This window comes from Anolis carolinensis, chromosome 2 (assembly GCF_035594765.1).
Source record: "Anolis carolinensis isolate JA03-04 chromosome 2, rAnoCar3.1.pri, whole genome shotgun sequence".
Classification (NCBI taxonomy): domain Eukaryota; kingdom Metazoa; phylum Chordata; class Lepidosauria; order Squamata; family Dactyloidae; genus Anolis; species Anolis carolinensis.
Window position 1 is genome coordinate 39095617 of NC_085842.1, and position 27341 is coordinate 39122957.

Sequence of the window (27341 nt, forward strand, 5' to 3'; positions counted from 1 at the left end):
ATTCTACCAAAAATGGCTCAAAAATATTAGGGAGGTGGGATTCCAAAAATAAAACCATGATTTTGGCACATGCCAAACACTATACTGATGTGTAGACTTACTCTGCTATAGTCTCCTGCCATTTCACAGATCATCAGGCTCTCTCTGGCACTCATTGTAGTTGTGCGCCATTTTACTACACCATTGTATATCGTGGCACTTCATCATCCATGGATTTTGGTATCCTTAGGGGTTCTGGAACCCAACCCCAGTAGATTCTGAGGGCCCCCTATGTACTTGAAAAATACATTTTTATGCCAATTAACATATTTTGAAATAAATAACTGTACTTTAAAGTATCTGAAGGTATTATTTATTCTTATTGGAGCATTGTCACTCCTTGGAATTTTCTATAGGTACAAACCTGAGCAGAAAGAAATTTGAAACCGTTTGTATGGAAATACAATGTTCCCTACATTTGTTTCTTCCTCTAAATTTGATAAGAATGTTGCTTGGAACATCAAGATTAGCTTTAAGGTGCCTGGAGCTTTAAGTGCACTCTTTAGTACAACAAATATGTTGACAAACACATATAAATAATCAAGAAACCTGAAAGACTTTTAAAAAAGTATTCCATCTGTTCTCATAGTTCTTTCTTTTATGTCTAGCACTATGAACTAAATATAGCTTATCATATACTATGTGTGACAGCAAGTTGAGGATGTCTGGATCTGTCCCCTGTGTGAAATATGAGCAAGATCTTTCTTGTAGTTATGGGAACTATAGAAGAAGAATAGCATCTATGTTCTTGCATGAGGAAAATTTGTTTCTATGATAGACAGAATCTGTCATGGTGAACAACAGGTTTCTTACAGAATGCCAAGGCTCAACTAAACATGGAAAAGAAAAAAGTGGTGCCTCAAGTGAAACCAATGGGAAGGAAAGAAATATTTAAAACAGAAATGTCAAACTCATTTTAATTGAGGTCCACATTAGCCTTATTGTTGCCTTCAAGGGGCCATAGAATCCATGGATATAGAAGCCCAACTATATATATTTTTACATAGTGGCCAGTGCTCTTTAGTTTTTATGCAGTCTTCCTGATATTACTGTACCAAAACTCTCATCAGCTCTAGTCATGATGTCTAATGAGAAGGAATATAGGAACTGTAGCCCAGCATCTGGAGGACCACACAAAATGGCATGATGGGCTGGGTTTGGCCTGCAGGCCTTGCAATTGACACATGTGATTTAGATTTATTTGCATGTAAGTAATGTGACTTCTTTTCACAGTTCTTTTGCTCCATTTCATAAACAGATGGCCATCCAGCCTCTGCTTAAAACCTCCTGAAAAGGAGGCACATCACACTCTAAGGCAATGAGTTCCACTGTTGAACAGCTGTTGAACAGCTCCTATAGTCAGGAAACTCTTTAAAGTTCAGGTGGAATCTTCTTTCCTGTAATTTGAACCCATTGCTCTCACAATGATACAGCTTGAGCTTTGCCTCTTATTAAGGCACAAGTAATATGCTAAATAGGAATCATAGCCAAAATCCAGTGAGAATCACCCACTAATAGAACAGTAGTTTTGGTGAAATTGGGAGGGGGTAAATTCATTTTCCTGTTGCCACCCCTATGCAGGTCAAAACCTTTTCTGGATATTTGGGAAGCCCAATTTGATATTGGAATTATGTTGGCATATCCATAATTATAATGTAATATAGCCTGCCATATGCATTAGCTGGAGCTAGGGGCATAGTTTTTTTCCTGACAGAACACCTCTGTAAAATCTCTAGGTCCTCCAGCACTGGAAGATAATCAAGTTTGCAGACGACACCAAACTGGGAGGAATAGCCAGTATTCCAGAAGACAGGAGCAGAATCCGAAACGATCTTAACAGATTAGAGAGATGGGCCGAACCTAACAAAATGAAGTTCAACAGGGACAAATGCAAAGTACTCCATTTAGGCAGAAAAAATGAAAGGTAAAGATACAGAATGGGGGACGCCTGCTTCCATAGCAGTTTGTGTGAAAAAGATCTTGGAGTCCTCATGGACAACAAGTTAAACATGAGCCTACAATGTGATGCAGCGGTAAAAAAGCCAATGGGATTTTGGCCTGCATCAATAGGAGTATAGTGTCTAGATCCATGGAAGTCATGCTACCCCTCTATTCTGCCTTGGTCAGACCACACCTGGAATCCTGTGTCCAATTCTGGGCACAGCAATTGAAAGGAGATGTTGACAAGCTGGAAAGTGTCCAGAGGAGGGTGACTAAAATGATCAAGGGTCTGGAGAACAAGCCCTATGAGGAACGGTTTAAAGAGCTGGGCATGTTTAGCCTGCAGAAGAGAAGGCTGAGAGAAGACATGATAGCCATGTACAAATATGTGAGGGGAAGTCATAGGGAGGAGGGAGCAAGCTTGTTTTCTGCTGCCCTGGAGACTAGGATGCGAAATAATGGCTTCAAACTATAGGAAAGGGGTTTCTACCTGAACATTAGAAAGAGCTTCCTCACTGTGAGAGCTGTTTGGCAGTAGAACTCTCTGCTCTGGAGTGTGGCGGAGGCTCCTTCTTTGGAGGCTTTTAAGCTGAGGCTGCCGGGGGTGCTTTGAATGAGATTTTCCTGCTTCTTGCAGGGGGTTGGACTGGATGGCCCATGAAGTCTCTTCCTACTCAGTGATTCTATAATCTATGATTCTACGTAGAGATGCTGAGAGATAATATCAAACCCACAAATAATTAATCACACGAATGTCAGACCCACAAATATGAGAGCCAACTGTATTATTCTTGCAGCAGTGAAATTGTCACTGTGATTACCATTACCATCATCATTGTTCACAATAAAGAATTACCAAAGAATACTGTGGGAATTCTCTCCTATTGAAGGCTTGCTTGGCCTCCTTTCTGATCTCTTCACCAGTAGGCAAAGATCTTTTTATTGAAACAGGCTTTTAGTCTTTAATTGGTTACGGCAGAAGAATGTTCAGTGTACACATTGTTTTCTTTAATATATGTTACTGTGTCTTGAATCAATTTTAATGTTTTTCAACTAGTGCTTTCATTGGATTGGTTGATTAACACTTGTTAACTTTTGCATTGCATACTGTTTAAACTATTTTTTAATCTTCATTGTTAATCCGTTTAGGTTTTATAGTGGCGGAAAGATGGTATACATTAATTAAATAAATAGCCTTTCCCTTAAGAAATAGATGTGGGACTGGGAATTTTTTTCTGCTCCCATCCCCCTGATCAGTCTTTTTTGGGTATTAAAGGATATGTGTGAACTTTCTCAATCAGAAGCCTCAGGGAATAGTTATGTTGAGCTTTCTCCACATAGTATTTGCTCAAATTTATGGTTCTGACTTTGATTTTAGAAATCTCTCTAGTGCCCAGAGGCAGAAAAATGTTAAGACCAGTGTATAATCCCAGAATCTGTGAAATCAAGACTCACTTTAGTTGAAATGGCATCTTTTAACTGCTTCTTAACTGTAAATGAAGACAACAGAGCAATGGCATTTCTTGTCAAATCCACTGCTCAGTATCCCTTGATGCTGTCCCATGTCAGAGGCTGAAAACACACACATCAAGACCAAGGTAGGCAACATGCAGTTTGTGAGCTATATGCCAAACTGATGTCCCTGAAACCCTTTCAATCTCCAGAAATAATAATAATAATAATCCTCATCATCATCATCCTCTCACATGATATGGGAATTTAAAGATCGAACTGCAAAGACAGTAAAGGTGGTCCTGGTGGTGATCGGCACACTGGGTGCAGTGCCTAAAGACCTTGGCCAAAACTTAAAAACAATTGGCGCTACAAAAATCGCAATCTGACAGCTGTCACCCTACTCAGATCTGCACACATTATTCACCAATGCATCACACAGTCCTAGACACTTGGGAAGTGTCCAACGTGTGATCCAATACAAAAGCCAGCATAGTGCTCTTGTTTGCTGTGTAATAATCTCATATGTCTTATTATTATTATTATTATTATTATTATTATTATTATTATTATTATTATTATTATGGGATTTGTTTTTCCACTCTGAGCTATCCAAAATGTATTACCAATACAAAACATAGCATATTTACCCCTCAAACCTCCATATTATCAAGATTTTTTTAAATTCCCCCCCCCTCAAAAAAAACAACCTGAAAATGAAACCAGAACTGATACACTGTAACTTCTGGGTATGGTAGGTATACTGGCATGGGACAGAAGTGAAAAATGCCCTCTCCCTCTCTGCAGCTACACACCCTGAATTAAAGCAGTGTAATTACTTAGAATCGCAGAGTTGGAAGACACCACATGGGCCATCAATTCCAACCCCCTGCCCTGCAGGAAAAGCACAAAGTACCCCCAACAGATGACCATTCAGTCTCTATTTAAAAGCCTCGAAAGAAAGAGCTTCCACCAAACCCCAAGAGTTCTACTCTCTGCTCCAGATTACTTCCAGCAAACTATTTGTGGCAGTGATCAGTGAGCATGCATTCAAAAATGTCTTTAGTAAAGGTTGTTAGTTACCATGCTTTGGGTCAGATGTAACATGTTAAACATTCTTCATTTACCCAACATCACTGTAAATAGGTTGATTTCTGAGCTCACTAAGAGTAGTTTACATAGGCACAAAGAAGTTCTCATTCTCTTCAATCCAGAAGTAACCACAATGTTTTCACTTTCCATGTTTGAAAGGCTTGAATGCATGCTTAAGCCTTGCGTGTTTAAATATTAAATTGAAACTGTGAATGTAAAAAAACAACACAATTGTCCCCAGCCCTCCCCAACTCTCATCACCTTTGCCTTTTTCTGGGAGAATGTGGCTGACCTGGCATCAGAAAATTACAGAGGCAAAAGAAACCACAAGAATATCTATTCCAACCACTTGCTAGTGCAGGTATTTACAGCTAAAGCATCCCTAAAACTTACAAAGCAGAAGAGGCCACTACTTTCAAAGTTTTCTATTCAGTTGTTGAACCTATTGAACCCTACTAAAATTGAAGGTAGGAAGAGAACATTTTGTCTTTGGACACAATTATGATAATGACAGGAAGACTAAAAACAGCAACATGGAAAATGTGTAGACCACTGATTATTTAGCTCACCATATTACTGCATGGTTCTTAAGTCATTCTGTCCTTCGTGAATTGGGTATCTTTTTAGCTACCTTATTATGTATCACCTTAATTGAATCATCAGGTAGAATTATAGGTCAAGCATTTTTGGTTCTATTGTGTCCTGAAAGGGTTTAGTTAAATTAATAAACCGTATGCTTATTTTTTTCCACACCAAATACTCTAGTTAATGCCTATCATAGTCAACCTTTCCTTAAGATAATTAAGGATGCGGTATGTAATGGCTAAGAAAAGCATGTAGATAATGAAGGTTTCTCTATAAAGCTTTCTAGTAAAGCACAGGTTGGATACATTAGGGAGTGCAGGATACCCTTCCTCCTTCTGTAGAGATGAACAGCACCAAAAGAACTCCTCCTTATCTATCATCCAAGATAGACCAATGCAATGAACATGTCTCTGGATAATCTTGTATGGGGTAATTTAATGTAAGAAAATCTGGTGCAATATGGAGTGATTTTGTATGAGTGTTTTAAAGGTCTGGTATTCAGAAGCAATTTGAAAGCTCATATTCTGAAATATTATGTTGTTGTTGTTGTTATGTTTATTTATACCCCCAATTTTTCTCTCCACAAGGAGATTCAAAGCAGCAATTTTAGATATGTGCCTTTTGCGCTTGCCTCTTGTTGGTAGATCTAAGGGTTCAATAAAAAAGATTGGATCGCATCAACTTTGACTACTACCCAAGTCTACTACAGGGAACTGCAGAGCACCATAGGAATATGTTGTATTCCATCCTAGCAAGAGATGCTTAGCAGTTTGCCTGGGGCCCTATTTATCTGGTTGCCCTCCTGTTAACATTACTTAACCAGGGGGTGATGAATGGGGTGAAATTACTTGCAAAATGGCAAAGTGAAAAGGCAGAATGAAACCTCATAGAAACATTTTGATGTGTGAATTCATTATTCTGCTAATCCAATATGCAGATAAAGTCTATGCTTAGAGATCAGCACTTGGGGCTACTCCACAGTATGTTGTCAGTTGCTTCAGAAATCCATGTTAGGGCCCTTCATAGAATCATAGAATAGTAGAGTTGGAAGAGACCTCATGGGCCATCCAGTCCAAGCCCCTGCCAAGAAGCAGGAAATCGCATTCAAAGCACCCCCGACAGATGGCCATCCAGCCTCTGTTTAAAAGCTTCCAAAGAAGGAGCTTCCACCACAGTCTGGGGGAGAGAGTTCCACTGCCGAACAGCCCTCACAGTGAGGAAGTTCTTCCTGATGTTCAGGTGGAATCTCCTTTCCTGTAGTTTGAAGCCATTGTTCCGCATCCTAGTCTGCAGGGCAGCAGAAAACAAGCTTGCTCCCTCCTCCCTATGACTTCCCCTCACATATTTGTACATGGCTATCATGTCTCCTCTTAGCCTTCTCTTCTGCAGACCAAACATGCCCAGTTCTTTAAGCCGCTCCTCATAGGGCTTGCTCTCTAGACCTTTGATCATTTTAGTTGCCCTCCTCTGGACACATTCCAGCTTGTCAACATCTCCCTTCAACTGCGGTGCGCAGAATTGGACACAGTATTCCAGGTGTGGGCTGACCAAGGCAGAATAGAGGGGTAGCATGACTTCCCTGGATCTAGATGCTATACCCCTATTGATGCAGGCCAGAATCCCATTGACTTTCTTAGCAGCCGCATCACATTGCTGGCTCATGTTTAATTTGTTGTCCACAAGGACTCCAAGATCTTTTTCACATGTACTGCTGTCTAGCCAGGCGTCCCCCATTTTTTCTGCCGAAATGAAGTATCTTGCATTTATCCCTGTTGAACTTCATTTTGTTAGTTTCGGCCCATCTCTCTAGTCTGTCAAGATCGTTTTGAATTCTGCTCCTGTCTTCTGGAGTGTTGGCTATCCCTCCCAGTTTGGTGTCATCTGCAAACTTGATGATCGTGCCTTCGAACCCTTCGTCTAAGTCGTTAATAAATATGTTAAAGAGAACCGGGCCCAGGACGGAAGCCTGCGGCACGGTTCTCTTTAACATATTTATTAATGACTTAGACGAAGGGTTCGAAGGCACGATCATCAAGTTTGCAGATGACACCAAACTGGGAGGGATAGCCAACACTCCAGAAGACAGGAGCAGAATTCAATCTTGACAGACTAGACAGATGGGCCGAAACTAACAAAATGAAGTTTTGTAGGTGTTTCCCATGCTCAGATCCCATTGTCTAGACCACTGGTTCTCAACCCATGGGTCCCCAGATGTTTTGGCCTACAACTCCCAGAAATATCAGCCAGTTTACCAGCTGTTAGGATTTCTGGGAGTTGAAGGCCAAAACATCTGGGGACCCACATGTTGAGAACCACTGGTCTAGATCTAGAGAAGAAAATCTGAGGCTTTTATGACACAGTTTTGTCTCAAAAGTGCAGGCCTGCTCTTGTTTGCATGTTGGCACAACCCTTCACAGGCAAAAATGTTCCCCAAGGGTTTATATGATTGTGTTTCATGTTGGTGCTATCTTAGGATCTAGTACAGGAATGGGCATAATTCAGAGATTGGGAGGTGACAATCTCCCTGGGGTATCATAGGCAATACTGTTCAGCTCTTGATAAATTGTAGGGGGTTTTGTGTGGATTTTGTCATTTCAGGGTGTCTTCCCAAAACAGAAAGAAAACAGCTGTATGATGTTTTCAACTTTGATGATTTCATCTTTTATTGAAAAGCATGGGTTTTTAGCCACAATTTGCAGGGCATGTCTGAGGACTTAGTAGGATTTTGCAGAGCTTGATGAGTTGTACTGAATTTCCCACAAGGATTTCATACAGGTCATATGCCACACTATCTAGCACCTTCTAACTCTGATCAAGCACTGCTGTGGCTTAGCATCCTAACCTCAAGTTGCAACAGAGGCAGTGTGAATACTGCCCTCCCTCAAAAAGCTCTCATGGGGATCTTTGAGACAGTGTGTGGAAAGTGCACTAAACTCTTGAAAAGCATTATATGTGTATGTGAAGTAGTGAGTGAAGACTTGAATTTCCATTGTCAGCTAATACACAGGACTGCCTACCTTCCTCCAAAGTTCTAAGCTTAGAATTGGACAGAAACGTTTGAGAATCTGTCCTGATTTTATTTTGGTGAATCACAGTTTCCTAATCTTAAAAATCACAGTCTTTAATGGTAGGAAAATCACGGCCCTCCATCACTTGCCTATTAGTGCCACCTAGTGTTCTCCATCAAGATGTTTACACTTCAGTTGCTTAAGCTGGGGGGAAACCCATTGAGTTGTTGTAAATGAGCATATTTCTTATTTCACACACAAATTATTCACTTTGCTTGCTTCCAGCTAGAACATGGATATATTTACTATCAGCTTCCTCTGTTGATCTACAGTTAATTAATATGATCTGTGTCTCTAGTTGTTTTCTAATTCCAGAAATTGTTCACTTAGCACTTGTTAAGTAGCATTCCTGGGAGAAATTCCTGTAGTATGGTTGGTAGTGCTTCATATGTTAACATGCATATCCATTGTGCCAAATAGGGCAATCAGTGCTGGACTAAGACTCTGGGAGATCAGGGTTCAAATCCCTGTTTGACCATGGAAATGCAATGGTTGACTTTGGTGAAATCACACCCTTCAGTCTTAGAGGAAGATAAGGCAGTGACAATCTCCTATCTCTCACTGAGGATAGATTTGCCTTGGGTTACCATAATTCAGAAATGACTTGAAGGCACACAACAGCAACATGTTGCATGAATTGAAGCACTCTCATCCTATGACATTGACAGGCACCATAGGCAGCTTAGGATGAGGAACAGGGAGACAGGTTCAGATCACTATTTACCCATGAAATTCACTAGGCCGTTGTGTGTTTTCAAGTAATCTTTTAATGATGTCAACTCTAAGGTGAACAAGGCTTTCGTGACAACATTTGTTCAGATTTGTGGGACTAAGATTATAGGAGACAAAAAACAAATGCCTGCTCAGTCCTCAAAACCCTCTGGGCAGATCATTCTCCCTCAACCTAAGAGGAAATAATGTGCCTTTTGTTTTTCCCTAATTTAGATTCTTGTCATATTCATAATTTGTCCTTTTTTTTAGTCTGCAGTACTCCTCCTGTCAACATGAAAGTAAAATCAGTAAACAGAACAGCCTTGCTGGTGACCTGGAATCAACCAGAGATGATCTATCATCCTCCCATTATGAACTATATGATTTCCTACAGCTGGACTAAAAATGAAGATGAAAAGGAGAAGACTTTCACCAAGGACAGTGACAAGGACCTGGTAAAACCACAGCATCAGAAATTGCCATTAGTGTTAAGATAGCCTTACTCTGTCTTTCCTCAGTAGAAGGTAGGGATGTGAATCAAATGGGGCTTAAGCTAAATTTATGATTCCACTTAATTCCATTTTTAAACATGAGCAGTATTAGTTGGGTTCTGCTCACCATTCCACAACATGAAAGCATCTAAAACTGATTCTTTCTTTGCATGAAACCAAGTGGATTTTTCCTCCTTTAACAAAATGAGGACTCATCCACTTTGGAAGCTGTTGACTGCAGAAGGGGATAGGTGTCCAGCCACCCTGTTTCTTTGCACCAAATGAAAGCTCTCTTTACAAAGGCCAATAGATCCTAATGTGAAAATGGCATTGGCAATATTTCTGTGAGTGTTCACTTTAGCACATCCATTCTTCTTGGCCTTCAGAACTATCTGTCCTATAGCAGATGTGCCTATGTAATGGAGTGTCTCAGATTCTGCAAGAAACATAAGCACAAGGAGCAGCAGTCTGTGTGCTTTTTGGAATATCTCTCTAGAGGCAACTGACAACTGTAAAGTCTTTAAAATTCCATGTGTATAGAATGAAAGTGACATATTCCATTTTTGAAAGAACTCAGTTTATTGTTAATCAAAGCAAGCTTCTGGAATAATGAAATTGGTAATTGTATATGCACATAAAAATGTAGCCGCAATGAATGAAATTTCTAATGACGGTTATCTTTTGTACTTCTTTGCAAATACACACTTCCTGGGTACCATTCAATCAGTTATAGGATAATATGTCTCTTATTCTTCCCGAGACTGAAGTTCTTTCACTTAATTTCCATTTATATTTTCAATTTTCCCCCACTAGACGTTGTTATCTAGGTCGCATTAGGGTGTGATGTGCTTCATGAAATCAGAAAGTAATCTTTTGAAAGGTGCCCAAGGTTAGAGCTGCATGGTAATTTCAAACTTGTCATCATTTTACAGACTGAAGGGATATTGTTTTTCTCTTTTGATTATTAATAAAAATAGAGTTTATTAATTAGAAAAAAATTCCAGTTACAAATATGTGGCATACCTCCCAAGGAATAGATGGTGCACAATTTTCCTTCATTTTTATTTTTTCATAATTGGTTGATCAGCTATTAAAGATGTGATAATGACTGACACGTAAGAACCACAAAGCACCAGTCTGTGACCAAAAGAATGCCAATCCAAGTCAATGTTGTGTTGTGTTGTGTTGTGTTCATCCCCAATCTCCATTTCCTGGCTTTTCTGGTGTCACTCCTCATGTATATTTTTCTGTGCTCCCTATTTCTTTGCCTCTGTAGAAAGAAAGCTGGAAGTAGGATGGGACATCTTCACCATCATTGATCAGCCAAGGGTGGAGCCTCCAGTGGTGCAATGGGTTAAACCCTTGTGCCAGCAGGACTGCTGACTGACAGGTCGGCGGTTCAAATCCGGGGAGAGTGGGTGAGCTCCCTCTCTCAGCTCCAGCTCCCCATGCAGGGACATGAGAGAAGCCTCCCATAAGGATGGTAAAACATCAAACATCCAGGCATCCCCTAGGCAACATCCTTGCAGACAGACAATTCTCTCACACCAGAAGCTACTTGCAGTTTCTTAAGTCACTCCTGACACAAAAAACCCCTATCAGCCAAGGGTCATAGAAGACTGGAGGAATCTGTCTAATTTTTGGTCCATATCATTCATACATAGGAATTAATCTGCATTTTTAAACACTTTAGAGCCAAGAATGGCATTTTAATATTGAAAGGCGTGTATAGTCTAAAGGATAACTACCAGCCAATCCACGCATTAGTCCACAAGGTGTGGAAGAGGCCACTATATTTGAGAAGTCGCCAGGGTCAGCAAACAACTGTACCTAATTAATACCTAATTCATAAAGGGCAGAACTGACCTTCATGGTTCAGACACAAATACTGTAGATGTATGCATGCCAGTTCTTCTAACAGTTATAAGACTATTTTTTATCACTTTTCTAATTGGACAAAGTATTTATTGCAAGACAAGTTGTTGATTCCTAGATCATTTCATCAGGATATCTGGTCTTTGGTATTGACCACCATATTTCTTCTACTCCAATGAAAACATTCACCTATCCCCATTATGCCATTTTATCCCATCGTCTCTTGACATCCTGTTAATTGCTAATAGTTCTGTGAACAACTGTTTAGGGATATTCACAGCTTTACAAAAAATAGCAGCAGAAGGAAAAATCTCAATTTACACAATTTCAAAAGCTTTCTCGCAGTGAGAAGAAAATTGCTAAATTATTTGCTGCTTCCTTCAAGAACAAAAGTAGCAACATCCCTACAAAGAGGAAACATTTTCCTTTGAGCCAAAACCATGAACAGTTGTGTCAGCTAACCAACATTTTTACATATTAATTTGAGAATCTAGTGAAAGAATTCTGAAGTTATTTGAATAGCTAGAGAGCTCATTTTGATGAGAAGAATCTCATTTCACACTGTCTTTCCCGAAACCTGCCTTCAACCCGTATGTGACCCCAGAAAAGTATTTTCATGCTTGCAACAAAAACTTATTCAAGAACAGCCAGAATAGTTACTGTGAAATTCCTACTTAAAGTAAACTTTGATTACACAGACAAAGATCTCATGGGCTTGACGGAGCACATCCTGTAAGCCTTTTCTTGACAGGCTTGTAATAGCTTCTGAATCACACCAAGGCAAGTTGTGTCAGAAGGTCGCAGAGACCTTTTGTATCAAACATAATATAACGATACCCTGTTCAGTCAATTTAAAAGCATGTGGGTTCTACACAGGAGGAAAGGCAGTGGAGGAAACCATGCTAGCTCTACTCCCCTCCATTGCTTTCACATGCCATCCATAGAAGACATCTGTAGAGGCTTTTTGAGCAATGTAAAACTTTGAAAGATAACAGCTTGAAACTTCATGTAAAGCTTTTAAAGTTAGAGGATCCCATTTGCTGCAGAAAGTTATGTGTCATCCTTTGCACTTGGGGAGCAGTAAGAATGATGTTGGAAGCCAGTGCTTACATCTTTGGTTGCCTCTACACTGTAGAATTAATGTTATTGGACACAACTTTAACTGCTATGGCTCAATACTATGGCATTCTGGGATTTATATCTCTGTAGAGGGTACCATCACTATTTGGCAAAGAAGATTAAAGAGCATGTAAAATTACAGCTCTCGTGATTCCACAGCATTTATTTTATTTATTTTATTTACAGTATTTATATTCCACCCTTCTCACCCCGAAGGGGACTCAGGGCGGATCACATCACACATATAAGGCAAACATTCAATGCCTTAACATAGAACAAAGACAGAGACAAACGCAGCTCCGAGCTGGCCTCGAACTCATTACCTCTTGGTCAGAGTGATTTGTTGCAGTTGATTGCTTCATCAGCCTGCGCCACAGCCCGGGCATTGCGCCATGGCAGTTAAAGCAGTGTCAAACCGCATCAATTCTACAGTGCAGATGCACCCTTTGTCCCTCACTAACCCTCCTCAATTCAAAGAGTCTACAGACTTTAAAAACACCTGAATGAATCACATGTGGCAAAGGGATATAATATCAAATCCCTACTTCCTTCTTTGAAAATTAATTTTCAGCTGCTTTATCAATTCCATTATTGGAACATGTGTAAATACGTTTGGTCTCATTAGGACAGTGTGATAGAGAGATGGAAATGGGCTCCTTTGAGCATTATTATGAGATACAGCACACTGAGCCAGAGACAAGTTGTGTGACAGTTCTGCCTTGCAAAGCCACTGCTTCTCCTATGTGGGCAGGTATTCCTGTGGCAGGAGGAAATTAGGCCACGTTGATATATATCAGATAATATAATTTCCATTTTCATGGTGGAGGGCCTTGCTTATTTTTCCATAAACGTTGACGTTTTGCTCCTGCCCAAGAGTTATATAAATCCTTCATTCAGATTCAGACCAATGAGATCAGTTTCTCTCTTTTTTAAGCGAGCTTTCCCTTCCTGTAAAATGTGCTTTAAGTATTATTTCTGTTTTGCAGATTGATCATTTCTGTCGGGAGGGATAACACTGAATAATATCTATTTTTTTTAAACAGAAAGCCATCATTAGCCATGTCTCACCTGACATCCTTTATCTGTTCAGAGTTCAAGCAGTTTGCCGAAATGACATGCGCAGTGATTTTAGCCAGACAATGCTTTTTCAAGGTAAAACCATGTGATTTTTCTGTTCTTTTGTAACTTTCCCTTACAGTATACATTGATAGTTACGATTTACTGTTGCAGGCTTTTGTGGCATGGTGTTGGTGAAGAATGCTTACCTCAACTCACAGTCACATGCAGTTAGTAAATACATCATTCAAAGGAGGAAGCTTTTGCTAGTATGATTCATAGAATGACAAGCTCTCAAAATATTGAGTTTGTTCACCTTCAAACTGTGGGAAGAAAATGAACTCTTCTCACTGTGGGTTCTGTCCTGTGTCATATTCTTTGCTGCCAAAATTCAGGGACATCAGTTCTGTGCTGATGAAGTTTCTTGTCGATGAAGGCTTAAAACCTGCAGATATGTACAGAAGACTTCAAGCATAGTACAATGATGAGACACTATTTGAATGGTGTGAACTTTTCAAAGATGGCCGTATGTCCATCAGTGATTATACTGGTAGTGGTGGTTCTCAGCCCACCGCAATCATTCCTGTGAACATTCAGCACATAAAACACCTGATCCTGGCGAGTCGACATATAACCTGTCATGAAATTGTACAAGAGATTGATCTTTTGTGGGAACGGGGAACACAATAATTCACAAACATTTGCATTTTCAAATAGTTTGCGCACTCTGAGTAATGTCGTGTTCTGAATGATGTGCATATGTGTCTGCAGAAAAAACAGCCTAGTTTGATCACTAAGGGTGTCCTGTTTCTCCAGGACAACGTACAAGCTCATACTGATCACCACACTATGTGCACATTACAGCAGCTCGGATGGGAAGTATTGCCACTTCCCACTTACAGTCCGTACCTCACTCCAAGTGATTTCTACTTGTGATTTGAACCCCTAAAAGAGTTCCTTGGAGGTCATCATTTCAGCACTGATGATGAAGTGAAGCAGCCAGCCAGGCATATTGGGAAATCTTTCTATGCCGAAGCTTTCCAGGCATTCGTTAAATGCTGGAATATGTATAAATGTAGCAGGGGAATATGTCGAACAATAAATGAAGTTTCCACTCTTTGAAATTTGTTCTTTCATTTTATAAACTCAAAAGTCCCGGTTTGACTTGAGTGCCCTTTGTATATGTATTGGTTGAGATTCTGAATATTTCCTGGTCCAAATTCAAGGTGAGGTAGTTGTGTTAGGAGTGATTACGCTTTTATTTTAATTACAGAAACAGAGCTTTTTCACCCTTGCCCTAGACGTAGAGCATCATTATGGTAAGATATAAGAAGCAGTTGGACAGGAGAGGCAAGGGGATTATGATTCTAGCAGTTTTGTGGGATTAGTGGTGATTCAAAATCTTGTACTGTGTATTTGCTTGCTTTTAGAAGTATACCAGAATAATAGTCAGAAACTTGAACATCTACAATGTGACAATCAAGAAAGGAAAAACCTGAGTCTTAAGTATCTGCATATTATTTTTCAGTATGAGTAATGTAGCATATGGCAGCACACATTAATAATGACCTGGTCTTTTCCCCTCTTAAATCGCTTCATGTTTGATTTCGCCCAGAAATTTCTAGATAGAGGGCACTATATGTGTGTGTGTGTGCCATTTTTCCAGTTGTACAATCTAGTTAATTATTCTCATTCTCTTTCTGCTTCCCTCTTTCCACACCACCAGATAACACAACTCGGATTTTCGAAGGGACCAGAATAGTAAAAACAGGAGTGGTAAGTGAAATGAATTATTGAAATATAAAAGTTTGTGTGATAATTTCATCCAGCAGATGGCAGCATAATGTAGTAAATCTCTAAACAAATTTTAGAATTGAAGGATTTGCAAGGGTTTTGATTAAGAGCTCTGAGTTGTCTTTCATCCTCAGTTGACTCAATATTACTTCAGAGAAGCAACACATTGTCCTGGGGCAATGCTGCTGCATTTATGTGTATTAAGTCATTAGAACTTGTGTAAAAAATTTGTGCACAATAAATAATGCACTGAAGAGTATTTAAAAACATCCAGGAACCTAGGGGCTGAATCAATACATGAGTACATACTCAGCATTTTAGTTTTGGTTTGACTTCGTCTCATTTGGAACTGCAAAAGGCTACGCAGATTTTAAGAGCAATTGCGCAGTCAGCAGTTTTTGTAAAAAAAAATAAACCAAACATCCTTGCAATGTGCCAGATGTTCCAAATTCCTTTTCAGTTTTAGTGAGGTAGTCATAGTAAGCAAGCATGGAGATTTACTGTGGCAAGATTCAAAAAGAGCAGTGTATCTCTTTACATCCCTCTTATACTGAAGCTAATTTCATACAAAAGTTTTTTGAGCATGAAGTTAAGTTCAATGGTATACACTGAACCATCAGAAAACAAAGATCTTCTCCACTCACATTTTTGTAGTATTTTGGATTTCAGATTTCCAAGATAAGGGAGGTTCAACTTTCATTATTTAACTGAATTATGCAATAAATTTTACAGATTCATAGAGTAGACAACTGTGGGGAACATAATGATAGTATGGAGAAAATCTGTTTAGAGGTCTAATAGCAATAATGAATGGGGACATTCTCAGCATTACTATATTTCTTTCCTCTCTATGTCTTTTACCTCTTCTGTTCTGTCCATTAGAACATGAAATAGCTGAATCAACTATGATTCCATTTCTAAAAAGACTTACTATCACAATCTTAGTTCAGCACTATAATATCTTCTTGGACATGCCATTCTTTCCAACATAGGCATGTCAACCTCGTATACATATGTTGACCTTTCCTTAAATGGAGATGAAGCCCTGGATACACCAAATCAGGACAGAGATTATTATCTCAGTATAGCACTGATGTTGCTATTTGAGGGAGAACAGTTAAGTGTCTAATGTCACAAATTTCATGCCTTTAATAACCAATGAATACAGTTGCTAAATATAGTAAAATTACAGGCAAAGAAAAATGTTAATGGAACATTAGGAAAAAATGAAAAGTAGAATAAAACTATTGTGTCATCATATTTGCTGAAGTAAGTAAAATATTTTAGCAGAGAGGAATTCACACAAGAAACCCCCTAAAGGAAAGAAAAGGAGACAACATAATTGAAAAGTGTTTCATGTTTTATGAATAGTATACACACAAGCTATTGTTTTCCTTGATCTCATTTATTTCAGGGGGAAGGGTTTAAGTATGTGCATCTTAACTCTCAGTGAAACCAATCAGATTTAGAAGAGCTTAGGTTTTGATGAATTGTACCTGCAAGCTTGGGGGTGGGGGACAACAATGCTAGGGTCTTTCAAATCCATTTCCGTGCCCTACTTGGTATTTCATGTTAAATACAAAAAATGTACAATGTCCTATTTAAAACAAAATATAGTTGTTTTATGCAGTCTGTGCTGTTTTGTCTTGTGAAACTTCATGTTTTTGCCAGCTAGATTTAACTACAATGGCTTAAATATACTTGTCTTATTTAAACAGAATAATGGGCACAATGGAGTGTTTGGAAAGAAAAGGAAAACAAAAGGAAAAAAGAGCCGAGGTAGCATGTCAGGTACCTCTACTGATGCTCTCTCTGCTGTGTTTTCTTCTCTTGTTCCCCCTGGTGATTTCTTCAAGCCTACAGCTTCGCCGGCACCTTCAGCCGACATGGCTCCCATCAGTTCTGGATCTTCTACTTGGACCTCCTCTGGCCTCCCCTTTTCTTTTGTGTCCATGGCCACTGGGATGGGGCCTTCTTCTAGCGGGAGCCAAGCAACAGTGGCTTCAGTGGTCACCAGCACCTTGCTTGCCGGCCTTGGGTTTAGCGGGAGTGGTATTTCCTCTTTTCCTAGTACTGTTTGGCCAACTCGACTCCCAACATCTGCTTCTTCCAACAAGCAGTCCGCTAGGCCAGTTGTGGCCACTACTGAGGCATTGTCTTCTCCAGGACCAGACAGTGATTCTGCTCTCCCAAAAGACAATGAAGGAGCAGAGGATGGAGAGAAGGATGAGAAAAGTGAAAGTGAGGATGGAGAAAGAGAGCATGAAGAAGAAAGGGAAAAGGATTCAGAAAAGAAAGAAAAGAGTGCGACGACAGAGGCTGCTGATGTACAGGATAACAGTGAGGTTACAAATACCACTCTTGCTCCCAACAGAACTACGGAGGAGGGAGGGAATAAAACCATACCTGATCGAGAGCAAAGCCAAAACATTCTCCCAACGGGTAGGACGCCCAAAGGAGAAGGAATTACAGAAATAGACACTCAGTTTGAAATAGTCTCATCCACCCAAGTGCCACCAGCGTTCACAGATGAACAATATACTCGTGAAATTCCACGAAGACCCGACACAGCATCAGTGACAACGTTACCAAAAGATAACAGATTTATTACTATTAATCCAGGTAAGTTGTTATTGATGGGTGGGCAAAAATGGTGTTAGGGGACTGAAAGAGAACCAGAATTTTTCATAACAATGAAACATTGCAGGTGCTTTTCAGCTATTTTTGAAGTGTTGCACAATTATCCACTTGATTCACTCTTTCATTAGTTCTATTGCACATTCTGTAGATAAACCAACCTTACGAACAGTGTGAAGCTTCATGTTTCGACATGCTGATAATGAAAAATTCTTACAATGTATCGTAATTTTCAGCCATTAACTTTACTCTCTAATTATTATTTCAGTCATTAATTTTCCAATATAGAGATTAGTATCAAGATTACAAAAACAGGAATATCATAAAACCTGAATGGATAGCCAAGTGTATGCTGGGGGAGGAATATAATAATAATAATAATAAAACTTTATTTATACCCCGCCACCATCTCCCCAATGGGGACTCGGGGCGGCTTACATGGGGCCATGCCCGGGAAAAATACAATATAACACAATATAAAACAACATATCATAATACAACTACAACAATACAATAAAGAATCATATACAATACAACACAAAATCCAAAGAGCAATATAACAGGGCAGGCCGCACTAACACTCAGTTAAAACTCGGGGTGAGAAAAGGATAAGAAAAAGGATAAGAATAAAACCACAGGGAACTAAGGAAAAGATAGCAGACAGTCTAGAGGATAAATAATGGGGGCGTAACAAAAGCATGTAACAGTTACTCTCCGAAAGCACATCGGAAGAGCCATGTTTTTAGATCTTTCCTAAAGTCTGAAAGAGTGGGGGCTTGCCTGATTTCAATGGGCAATGAGTTCCATAAACGGGGGGCCACAGCAGAAAAGGCCCTCTCCCTAGTTCCTACAAGGCGGGTCTGGGATAAAGGCAGTGGCGACAGGAGGGCCTCCCCTGACGATCGCAGAGATCGGGCAGGTTTATGGTAGGAGATACGGTCACGAAGGTAGGTGGGTCCCAAACCGTTTAGGGCTTTATATATGATGGTCTGCACCTTGAATTGGGATCGGAACATGAACGGAAGCCAGTGGAGCTCCTTAAACAGGGGAGTAGATCTCTCCCTGTAATTCGCCCCAGTTATTAATCTGGCAGCCGAGCGTTGGACCAGTTGTAATTTCCGAGCCGTCTTCAAGGGAAGCCCCACGTAGAGCGCATTACAGTAGTCCAGTCTAGAGGTAACTAGGGCATGGACCACCGTGGTCAAGTCAGACTTCACGAGGTATGGTCGCAGTTGGCGCACAAGTTTGAGTTGTGCAAAAGCCCTCCCGGCCACCGCCGACACCTGCGCTTCAAGCGTCAACGCTGAATCCAGGAGGACCCCCAAACTGCGGACCTGTGATTTCAGGGGGAGTGCAACCCCGTCCAGCACAGGTTGCCACCCAATACCCCGATCCGACGAGCGACTGACCAGGAGGGCCTCTGTCTTGTCAGGATTGATCCTCAGCTTGTTCCTCCTCATCCAGTCCGCCACAGCAGCCAGGCACTGGTTCAGCATCCGAGGGGCTTCCTTGGAGTTAGATGGAAATGAGTAGTGGATTTGTGTGTCATCTGCGTAGAGATGGCAACACCCTCCAAAACTCCGGATGACCTCTCCCAGTGGTTTCATGTAGATGTTAAATAGCATGGGGGATAGAATAGACCCTTGCGGGACCCCACAGGTCAATGGCCAGGGGTCCGAGCAGGTTTCCCCCAGCTTCACCATCTGGGAACGGCCCTCCAGGAAGGACCGAAGCCACAGCAGAACTGTGCCACCGAGTCCCACCCCGGCGAGCCTCCACAGAAGGATACCATGGTCGATGGTATCGAAAGCCGCTGAGATGTCCAAGAGAACCAGCAGGGTCACACTCCCCCTGTCCAGCTCCCTGCGGAGGTCATCCACCAGGGCGACCAAAGCCGTCTCGGTGCTGTGCCCAGGCCTGAAGCCAGACTGCGAGCGGTCCAGAAAATCGGTGTCATCGAGGAACTCCTGGAGCTGCGTAGCAACCACCCGCTCCAGAACCTTGCCCAGAAATGGGAGGTTGGAAATTGGCCTGTAGTTGTTACATACAGATGGGTCTAACGAGGTCTTTTTTAATAATGGTTTTACTACCGCCTGCTTAAAGCAGGATGGAACTGACCCTTGAACCAGGGAGGCATTTATAACAGCCACAAACCAATCCAACAACCCATCTTTGGCCAGCTTCACCAGCCAAGAAGGACAAGGATCCAGAGCGCAGGTGGTCGCCCTCACAGACCCAAGAATCCCCTCCACGTCATCAGGAAGAACAAGCCGGAAAGAATCCCATAAGATCGCACAGACAGGTACCTCGGTTACCTCCGCTGGGACCACAGTTAAGCTGGAGTCCAACTCACGGCATATCTGAGCAACTTTGCCTGCAAAATGGTGCGCGAAATCGCTGCACCGAGTTGCCAGGTCATCAGGAAACCCCTGGGCCTCGGGAGGCCGCAGGAGCTCCCCAACAACTCGGAACAACTCCGATGGCCTGTTGGCTGCAGACGCTATGCGGGCAGTCGTGAAATCTTTCCTGGCTGCTCGCAGAGCCACGGAGTAAGCCTTAATAGCGGCTTTAGCCCGTGCTTGGTCGGACACGTCCTGAGATTTCCTCCAGATGCACTCTAGTCCCCTCCTCCTACGTTTCATCACAGCCAGCTCCTCGGTGAACCAAGGAGTCGACGCGACTCTACGCAGTGAGAGGGGACGTTCGGGAGCGATATGGACTATGGCAGTTGCCCATATCTTTCTAGTAATGTAGTAGCTTATTTCAAAATTCGCAGTGCACCCAGTAATCTAGAAATTTGTTTCTGAGCAACTAGGAACACATCAAGTCTATGTTGGCTAGTTTTAAGGTCAATAGAGTCATCCCTCAGCTTTTGTGGGGTTAGGAGTGCAAGTCCCTGCAAAAGCGGAGAAGCTGTGAATATCTCTAGTTGGGATCAGACAAGGAGAATGGAAGGAAGGAGGGCAGGGGGTGTGTGGATCCCTGGGTGGGCGGAGGGAACACACATGCAGGGAAATGGATGAAATGGAGGAAGAAAGAGCTGGGTTGGGCAGGATTGTGGTGCTGGCAAGGAGGAGCACAACAGCAGCAAGAAGGGACTGTGCCAGCTGATACTAAGGCAGGGTTTTGAGTATGAGCTGAAGTAAGAGAGTGAGTTAAGTTCTCCTTGCATGTTATATGTAGGCATACATTGTAGAATCAAATGGGAGGTCCGTGAGTCTCTGGATAGAGTATTATAAACCTCACCTCACATTCACCCAACTCCTGCTCTTTTCCCCTCCCCTCTCCCAAGCCTATTACCTCCGTTCACTCTATCTGCCAATACTATATTTTAGTAATTTTTCATGTTTCTTCTCCATATAATCATCAATCAATCCCAATAAAAAACAATTCTTGTTTCAGTTGAGCATTACCATTTAAAATCCTTTCCATCTAATTACGATGAAAGGGATTTAGTCTTCCCCCACTTATCATAAAATATCCAAACCCCTTTATGCATTTGGACCAGTTTCCTGGGGTCAAATACCAATGGTGCAATATTTTATAAATATTCTCCTCAGGATCATAAAGCAATGTGAATTTCACTCCCTTTGGCCACATTTTTCCTAATGTGTTCCATGAATATTAAGACCCAAAATTCTGAAACCACCTTAGGATACAATCCTTGACCTGTTCCTCTTTCCAACTCAATTTTTTCACAGAAGTTTGTATGTCTTACCAAGCAAATGTTTATCATATGTCACAACGCAAATTCAAGGCTGTTCTGTTCAAATTCAAGTGTGACTGTGTGGTATAGGTGTGCTGTGTGTTTGTGTATGCAAAAAAAAACCTGTTGTGTGAAAACAAAATAGAAGCTTAAAAGAGATAAAACACCTTCCTTTAAAGAGTAGAAGTATAATCCATGTTAGGAAAAGCAAGAACACAATTTCTGGAAACTGTGTTGTAAGTTTGTAATAAAATTGAATTTGAAGAAGCAGCAGCTATGTTTATACCTACCACGGTATTTTTGAAATATATTAGAAGCAAGAATCCTGCAAAAGAATGAGTACAGCTGTTAGACCTCCAATGTATAAGAGGAGCACTCATGGATGACAGGATAAATGAGTTCTTTGCATCTTGTGCCACAAAAGAAGGTATAGAAGAATAGCCAACACTTGAACTATTCTTCTTGGGTGGTGAATTGGAAGAAATGTTGAAGTATTCATAGGACAGATTTTAGAGTAAATTCGCTGATTTAAAGAATGACGATTAACCAAGACCAGATGGTATTCACCCAAGATTTCAAAGAGCACTTTCACATGAAAAGTAGAACACTGCCTAGTGTCCTGTCTTTTTCTTTTGACATCTTCTGTCATACCAGGCAATTTACAAAAGGCTGATAAAACACCATCTTTCACAGAAACATATGTGCACAATCCTAACTCTAGAAAGGATTCTGGAAATTTAAGACAGTTAAGGTTGTTTTGAGTGCTTGTCTGTGATAGACTATAGTTACCAGGATTGTATCTGATAAAACAAAGTATAAAATATAGTAAGTAAATTTAGAAATAAGCTGTCTTAGTATACTGATTGAATTCCTGATGATCTTCCAAGAGAGTCTCAGAAACATTACCTATACTACTACATAGTAGCCATAGTAGTCTTGCAGATTTATATCCACAAAAGCCCGTTTTGATTTTTTAAAATGTCTTTAAGGTGCTGCTATATTCCTTTCTTCCCTCCTTTTTACCTACCACATAGAGACTCTATAGGAAAAAGTCATAGACCCGGAAGATAGGAAAGAAGTAAATATATGGCCAAATCTTACTAGATGTCTTGGACCTAACAACCCAGACCTATATAATTCTATGTAGAAGTAGCACCAATAATAGTAGTTAGGAATGTAGTATCCACAAGAGTCATTTTATATTATGGTGGAATGGATGATAGTAGTTGCATAATCGCCTATAAACCTGCAGAGGGCAGACTGGTTTTTCCTGGAGAATCCCAAAGTGATCTAGTGTCCATAAGGATTGTTTTCCTTCCCTTTTTAGAATTTCCTTTCTTCTATGGAAAAGTCATATCTTTTCTGCAAAGCGTATTGACTGGTTTGAAATCCTTATACAGGCAGGCTCAATGCTATTGAAACCTGAGAAATGTAGTTTTAAAAGATATTTAGCCTTCTTTGCCAAACTACATCTCCCATGATTTCATAGCATTGAGCAATGGCAGTTAAGATCAGGTCAAATTGCATTAAACCTACAATGTAGATGCATCCGTAGTCTCTCATTTATATTCCAAGCCATGTTGTCCTGATTTCTCTTTCAACTGTCATGCTGGGAGAAGGGCTCTTCAGCATGAAAAAATTCTTATACAGTCAATCTTCCACATTTACAATTTTAACTTTTGAAGATTTGATTGCATTTTGTTAATATGTTCTCCTTATTTTTGCACTGGGAAGCAGCCAAGGAGGGGGAGGTCCCTGACTCTCCTTTTCTGCTGCCTTTCTGCTGGAGAAGTCACTTGCTTAGAACAAGGTGACCAGCCATGAGATCAGCAATGAGGGCCTACCTCCTCACCACTGATTTCATGGCTGCACACCTTGTTCTAACTTCTAAACAAACAACTTCTCTAGCAAAACTATTCCTGAAGCTGCTTGGCCAGGAAGGCAGTAGCAAGCAAATCACTTTTGAAGAAAGGAAGAAACAGAAATAGTATTGATTTCAAAGTAGTTTTGTGCATTTGTATGGAATCTATCCGTTTCTGTTTGTCCTATTCATATGGCCCCATTTCCGTTTCCATCCGCTGTTTCCGAAAACAGGCGCCTATACAAATGAGCTTTTCTGCCCTGGGTCTGAAAAAAATGAAGATTTTTGGACCTTGGGTGGCAAAGCACCAGGGCCTACATCTGAGCAGGCCCAGCGCCCGATCCACTGTAAGCCTTGGCTGCCAGGCTTATGAGCGTCAAGCTCTCAACTGTAGGCCCTGCCTGCCGGGCCTACAAGCATTGAGAGCCTGATGCTTGACTGTAGGCCCTGCCAGCCGGCATACCAAAAATCAGCCGACCGTTTCCCCCCTTTTTTCGTTTCACTACTCTTTCAGTTCCGGAGGGGGTTGTACTGTTCCATGCCATCCAAACTGACAGAATGGTACAAATACACGAAAAGAAACAGATGAAACGATATCCAGGCCCAACTCTATTCCAAGCTGGGATATGGAGTGCAATACAATTCCAATGCTACATAGGTATGGCATTAACTGCGTGAATTAAGTGCAGCTCCAGGGCTAAATAAACTGAATTGCAGCTGGATTATTTTCATAGTTTAAGAAGCAGAGGTGATCCCATTTCCAAATGGGGTCCCCTTAGCTCGGTGTTGAGGTTTGACAACAAGCAAAAGATTTCTGAATACCATTTAGACATTTAGAGGAATCTGTTAGCAACAACATGCAGTGTTTACAGTGGACTCTGCAGAGAATGCTTCAGCAGTACTTTTTAAAAAAGACAGCCTGTTTAGCAAATATTTCAAATGCTGATTTATTATCAGTAAAAGTTTACTTTTTATACCTATTTTATATACCTATATACCTGGGATTGTGTAATAATTTCTTGGCCGGAAATGGGTCATGAAAAAAAATCTCAGACAGAAAGGGATTGTAAGTGGGAAAGGTTTAAGAAGCCCTGGTGTAGACAAGCTCCTGGTCAATGTGATTCATTTTATAAACCTCTTTTCCAAGTACTATATTCCATTTCATTGATTGGTTATAATGGTAGAAGTTCAATACCTTCTTAAGGGACCTGTTAAACAAAGGCTATCATGGCAGTACATGAATCATTTGCCATATGATGGCAGTGCTGTAAACCATCAGGAAGAAAGAGTTGATGGAGGTATGGAAAAATATGCGGTCACTAAGAAGGTAGAATAATGGCCCGGTGACCACTAGGAAATAGCTGCTGAATGGAGCATCTCCCACCTATATCAAAATGATAGTATCAGGTACCATTGGCATAAATGTTGTGTGAAATAGTCCTATTATCAATGTATGATTTTTAACAATAACAGAAGCTTTAAAAATTCAAACAGACATTAGTACTTTGTTTTAGAATGCATGAAATGTCTTTTTCTGCATTTCACAGAAGCCATATTTTCCTTTTTTGCTTTTAAGTTTTTCCATCTTGCTGGGCCTGGAGCATTGTCTGCACTAAATGATTATCATGCATCACTGCCAACCTGAGGCCCCATTAATGTGCTGCCTATTCTGTATTGCCTGCATTGAAGTAATCTCTCAATTGGTATAGGCAGAGGCCAAAAATATATGATTGAGCTTTTAAACTTTTTTTAAGGAGAGATGAATTTTCTTTTTGAAACATAATGCCTTGTAAAAATACCTGTCACTGAAAAGTTTCGCTAATCAAACACTGATGTTCTGTCTAGAGCTCGGAAGCAGTGAATTAGAAGTAACATTGTCTTTATGGATGGTGCTTTGGTGCATTCCTGAAATAACATTGCAAATGGCGTGAAGTAACATTATTAGTGCAACTTCTGTAATTTCTTTTTGAAGTTACTTTATAAGGATATTTTGGGGCATTTTGACAAGAAGTTTTCAAATGTGATGCTGTTCCTTAACTGATTTCCAAACAATTACCGTCCAGTCAGCCTGACATCAATACCAGGAAAGATTCAGACCATTAAGGAGGCAATCTGCAATCACTTAGAAAAGAATGCTGTGATTACTAAAAGTCAGCATGGATTTCTCAAAAACAAGTCATGTCAGACTAATCTTATCTCTTTTTTAATAGAATTACAAGCTTGGTAGATTCAGGGAATGCTGTGGATGTAGCATATCTTGATTTCAGTAAGGCCTTCAACAAAGTCCCCATGACTTTCTTGCAAGCAAACCAGTCAAATGTGGGCTAGACGATACTACTATTAGGTGGATCTGTAATTGGTTAAGCGACCAAGCCCAAAGGGTGCTCACCAATGATTCCTCTTCATCCTGGATAGAAGTGACTAGTGGAGTGCCACAGGGTTTGCTCCTGAGCCCAGTTCTGTTCAACATCTTTATTAATGACTTGGATGAGGGTTTAGATGGTGTGCTTATCAAGTTTGCAGACAGCACCAAATTAGGAGAGATAGCTAATACTCCAGAGAACAGGATCAGAATTCAAAATGACCAAAACTAACAAAATGAATTTCAACAAGGACAAATGTAAGATACTACAGGTAGACAGAAAAAATGCAATGCAAAGATATAGGATAGGTGATGCCTGGCTCAACAACAGTCCATGTGAGAAAGATCTTGGAGTCTTTATGGACAACAAGTTGAATGTGAGCCAACAGTGTGATGCAGCAGCTTAAAAAGTTAATGAGATTTTGAGCTGCAACAAAAGGAGTATAGTGTCTAGATCAAGGGAAGTCATGGTGCCTCGCTATTCTGCTTTGTTTAGACCTCATCTGGAATACTGTGTTCAGTTCTGGGCACCACAGTTTTAAAGAGATATTGACAAGTTGGAAGGTGTCCAAAAGAGGTTGACTAAAATGATTAAAGTCTGTAGACCATGCCCTGTGAGGAGCGTCTTAAAGAACTGTGTATGTTTAGCCTGCAGAAGAGAAGGCTGGAAGAAGACATGATAGCCATGTATAAATATGTGAAAGGGTGTAATGAGGAAGAGGGAGCAGACTTGTTTTCTGCTTTCCTTGAAACTAGGAGCCATGAGGAAAGGAGATTCCACCTGAACATTAGTAATAACCTCCTGACCATACAAGCTATCCAACAGCGAAATCTTCTGCCTGGGAGTGTTATGGAAGCTCCTTCCTTGGAAACTGGATGGCCAACTATCAGGGATACTTTGATTGTGCTTTTCATGCATGGCAGGGGGTTGGACTAGATGGCCCATGTGATCTCTTCCAACTCTATGATTCTATGATTTCTTGGGGGGGGGGGGGATGAGGAAAGTACAGAATAAGCAAACGTCTGAGCAATGCAACAAGTTGTGTTGTCTAAATGTCATGAGTAAGGATAACAAATTTCTTATTAAGCACTGTAATAAGTAACAGGAATATAATTTTCCAAGTTGTGATCATACCTATGGATGTCCTTGTAAAGATGGAGCTCCAGGTGTAACTCCTGAAGAAGCTTCCCCTTTTGCTTGGGCTCAGCACTGAGATTACCATATTATGCTAATCTAATGCACACCTTAATTTTGGTGAGGTAATTTAGCTAAACAAGGTGAGCATTAGATTCAAGTAAATAAGGCATGTTCTGCACTATATTGTGAGTTTTTAATAAACTTATAAGATTGACATAAACATAATAAAATTTGGAAATAATTTAAATAGATTAAAATCAAATTCACAGAATATGTTGACCTCACTGGTCATCAGACTTCAGACATATAAAGAAAGGCCTTTGCTTCAGGTATCAGAGTGTCTAGTCGTTTAGGACTTTGAATGTCATTACAAGCACTTTGGACTCAAACTGGAGACGTAATATCAACCAGTCC

General features: G+C 40.6%; 1 protein-coding gene across 3 annotated transcripts in view; it reads left to right on the forward strand.

Moving 5' to 3' along the window:
• ptprg (protein tyrosine phosphatase receptor type G) overlaps positions 1-27341 on the forward strand; it is a 746780-nt gene that overhangs the window by 611944 nt on the left and 107495 nt on the right. For 2 of the 3 annotated variants that reach the window (XM_062973783.1, XM_062973784.1), the window contains exons 9-12: positions 9159-9343; positions 13417-13525; positions 15156-15205; positions 17080-17845. In XM_062973783.1, the coding sequence (XP_062829853.1) occupies positions 9159-9343; positions 13417-13525; positions 15156-15205; positions 17080-17845 (1110 nt within the window). Of the gene's footprint in view, positions 1-9158; positions 9344-13416; positions 13526-15155; positions 15206-16941; positions 17846-27341 lie in introns of all 3 variants that reach the window. The other variant, XM_062973782.1, reaches the window with a different exon arrangement.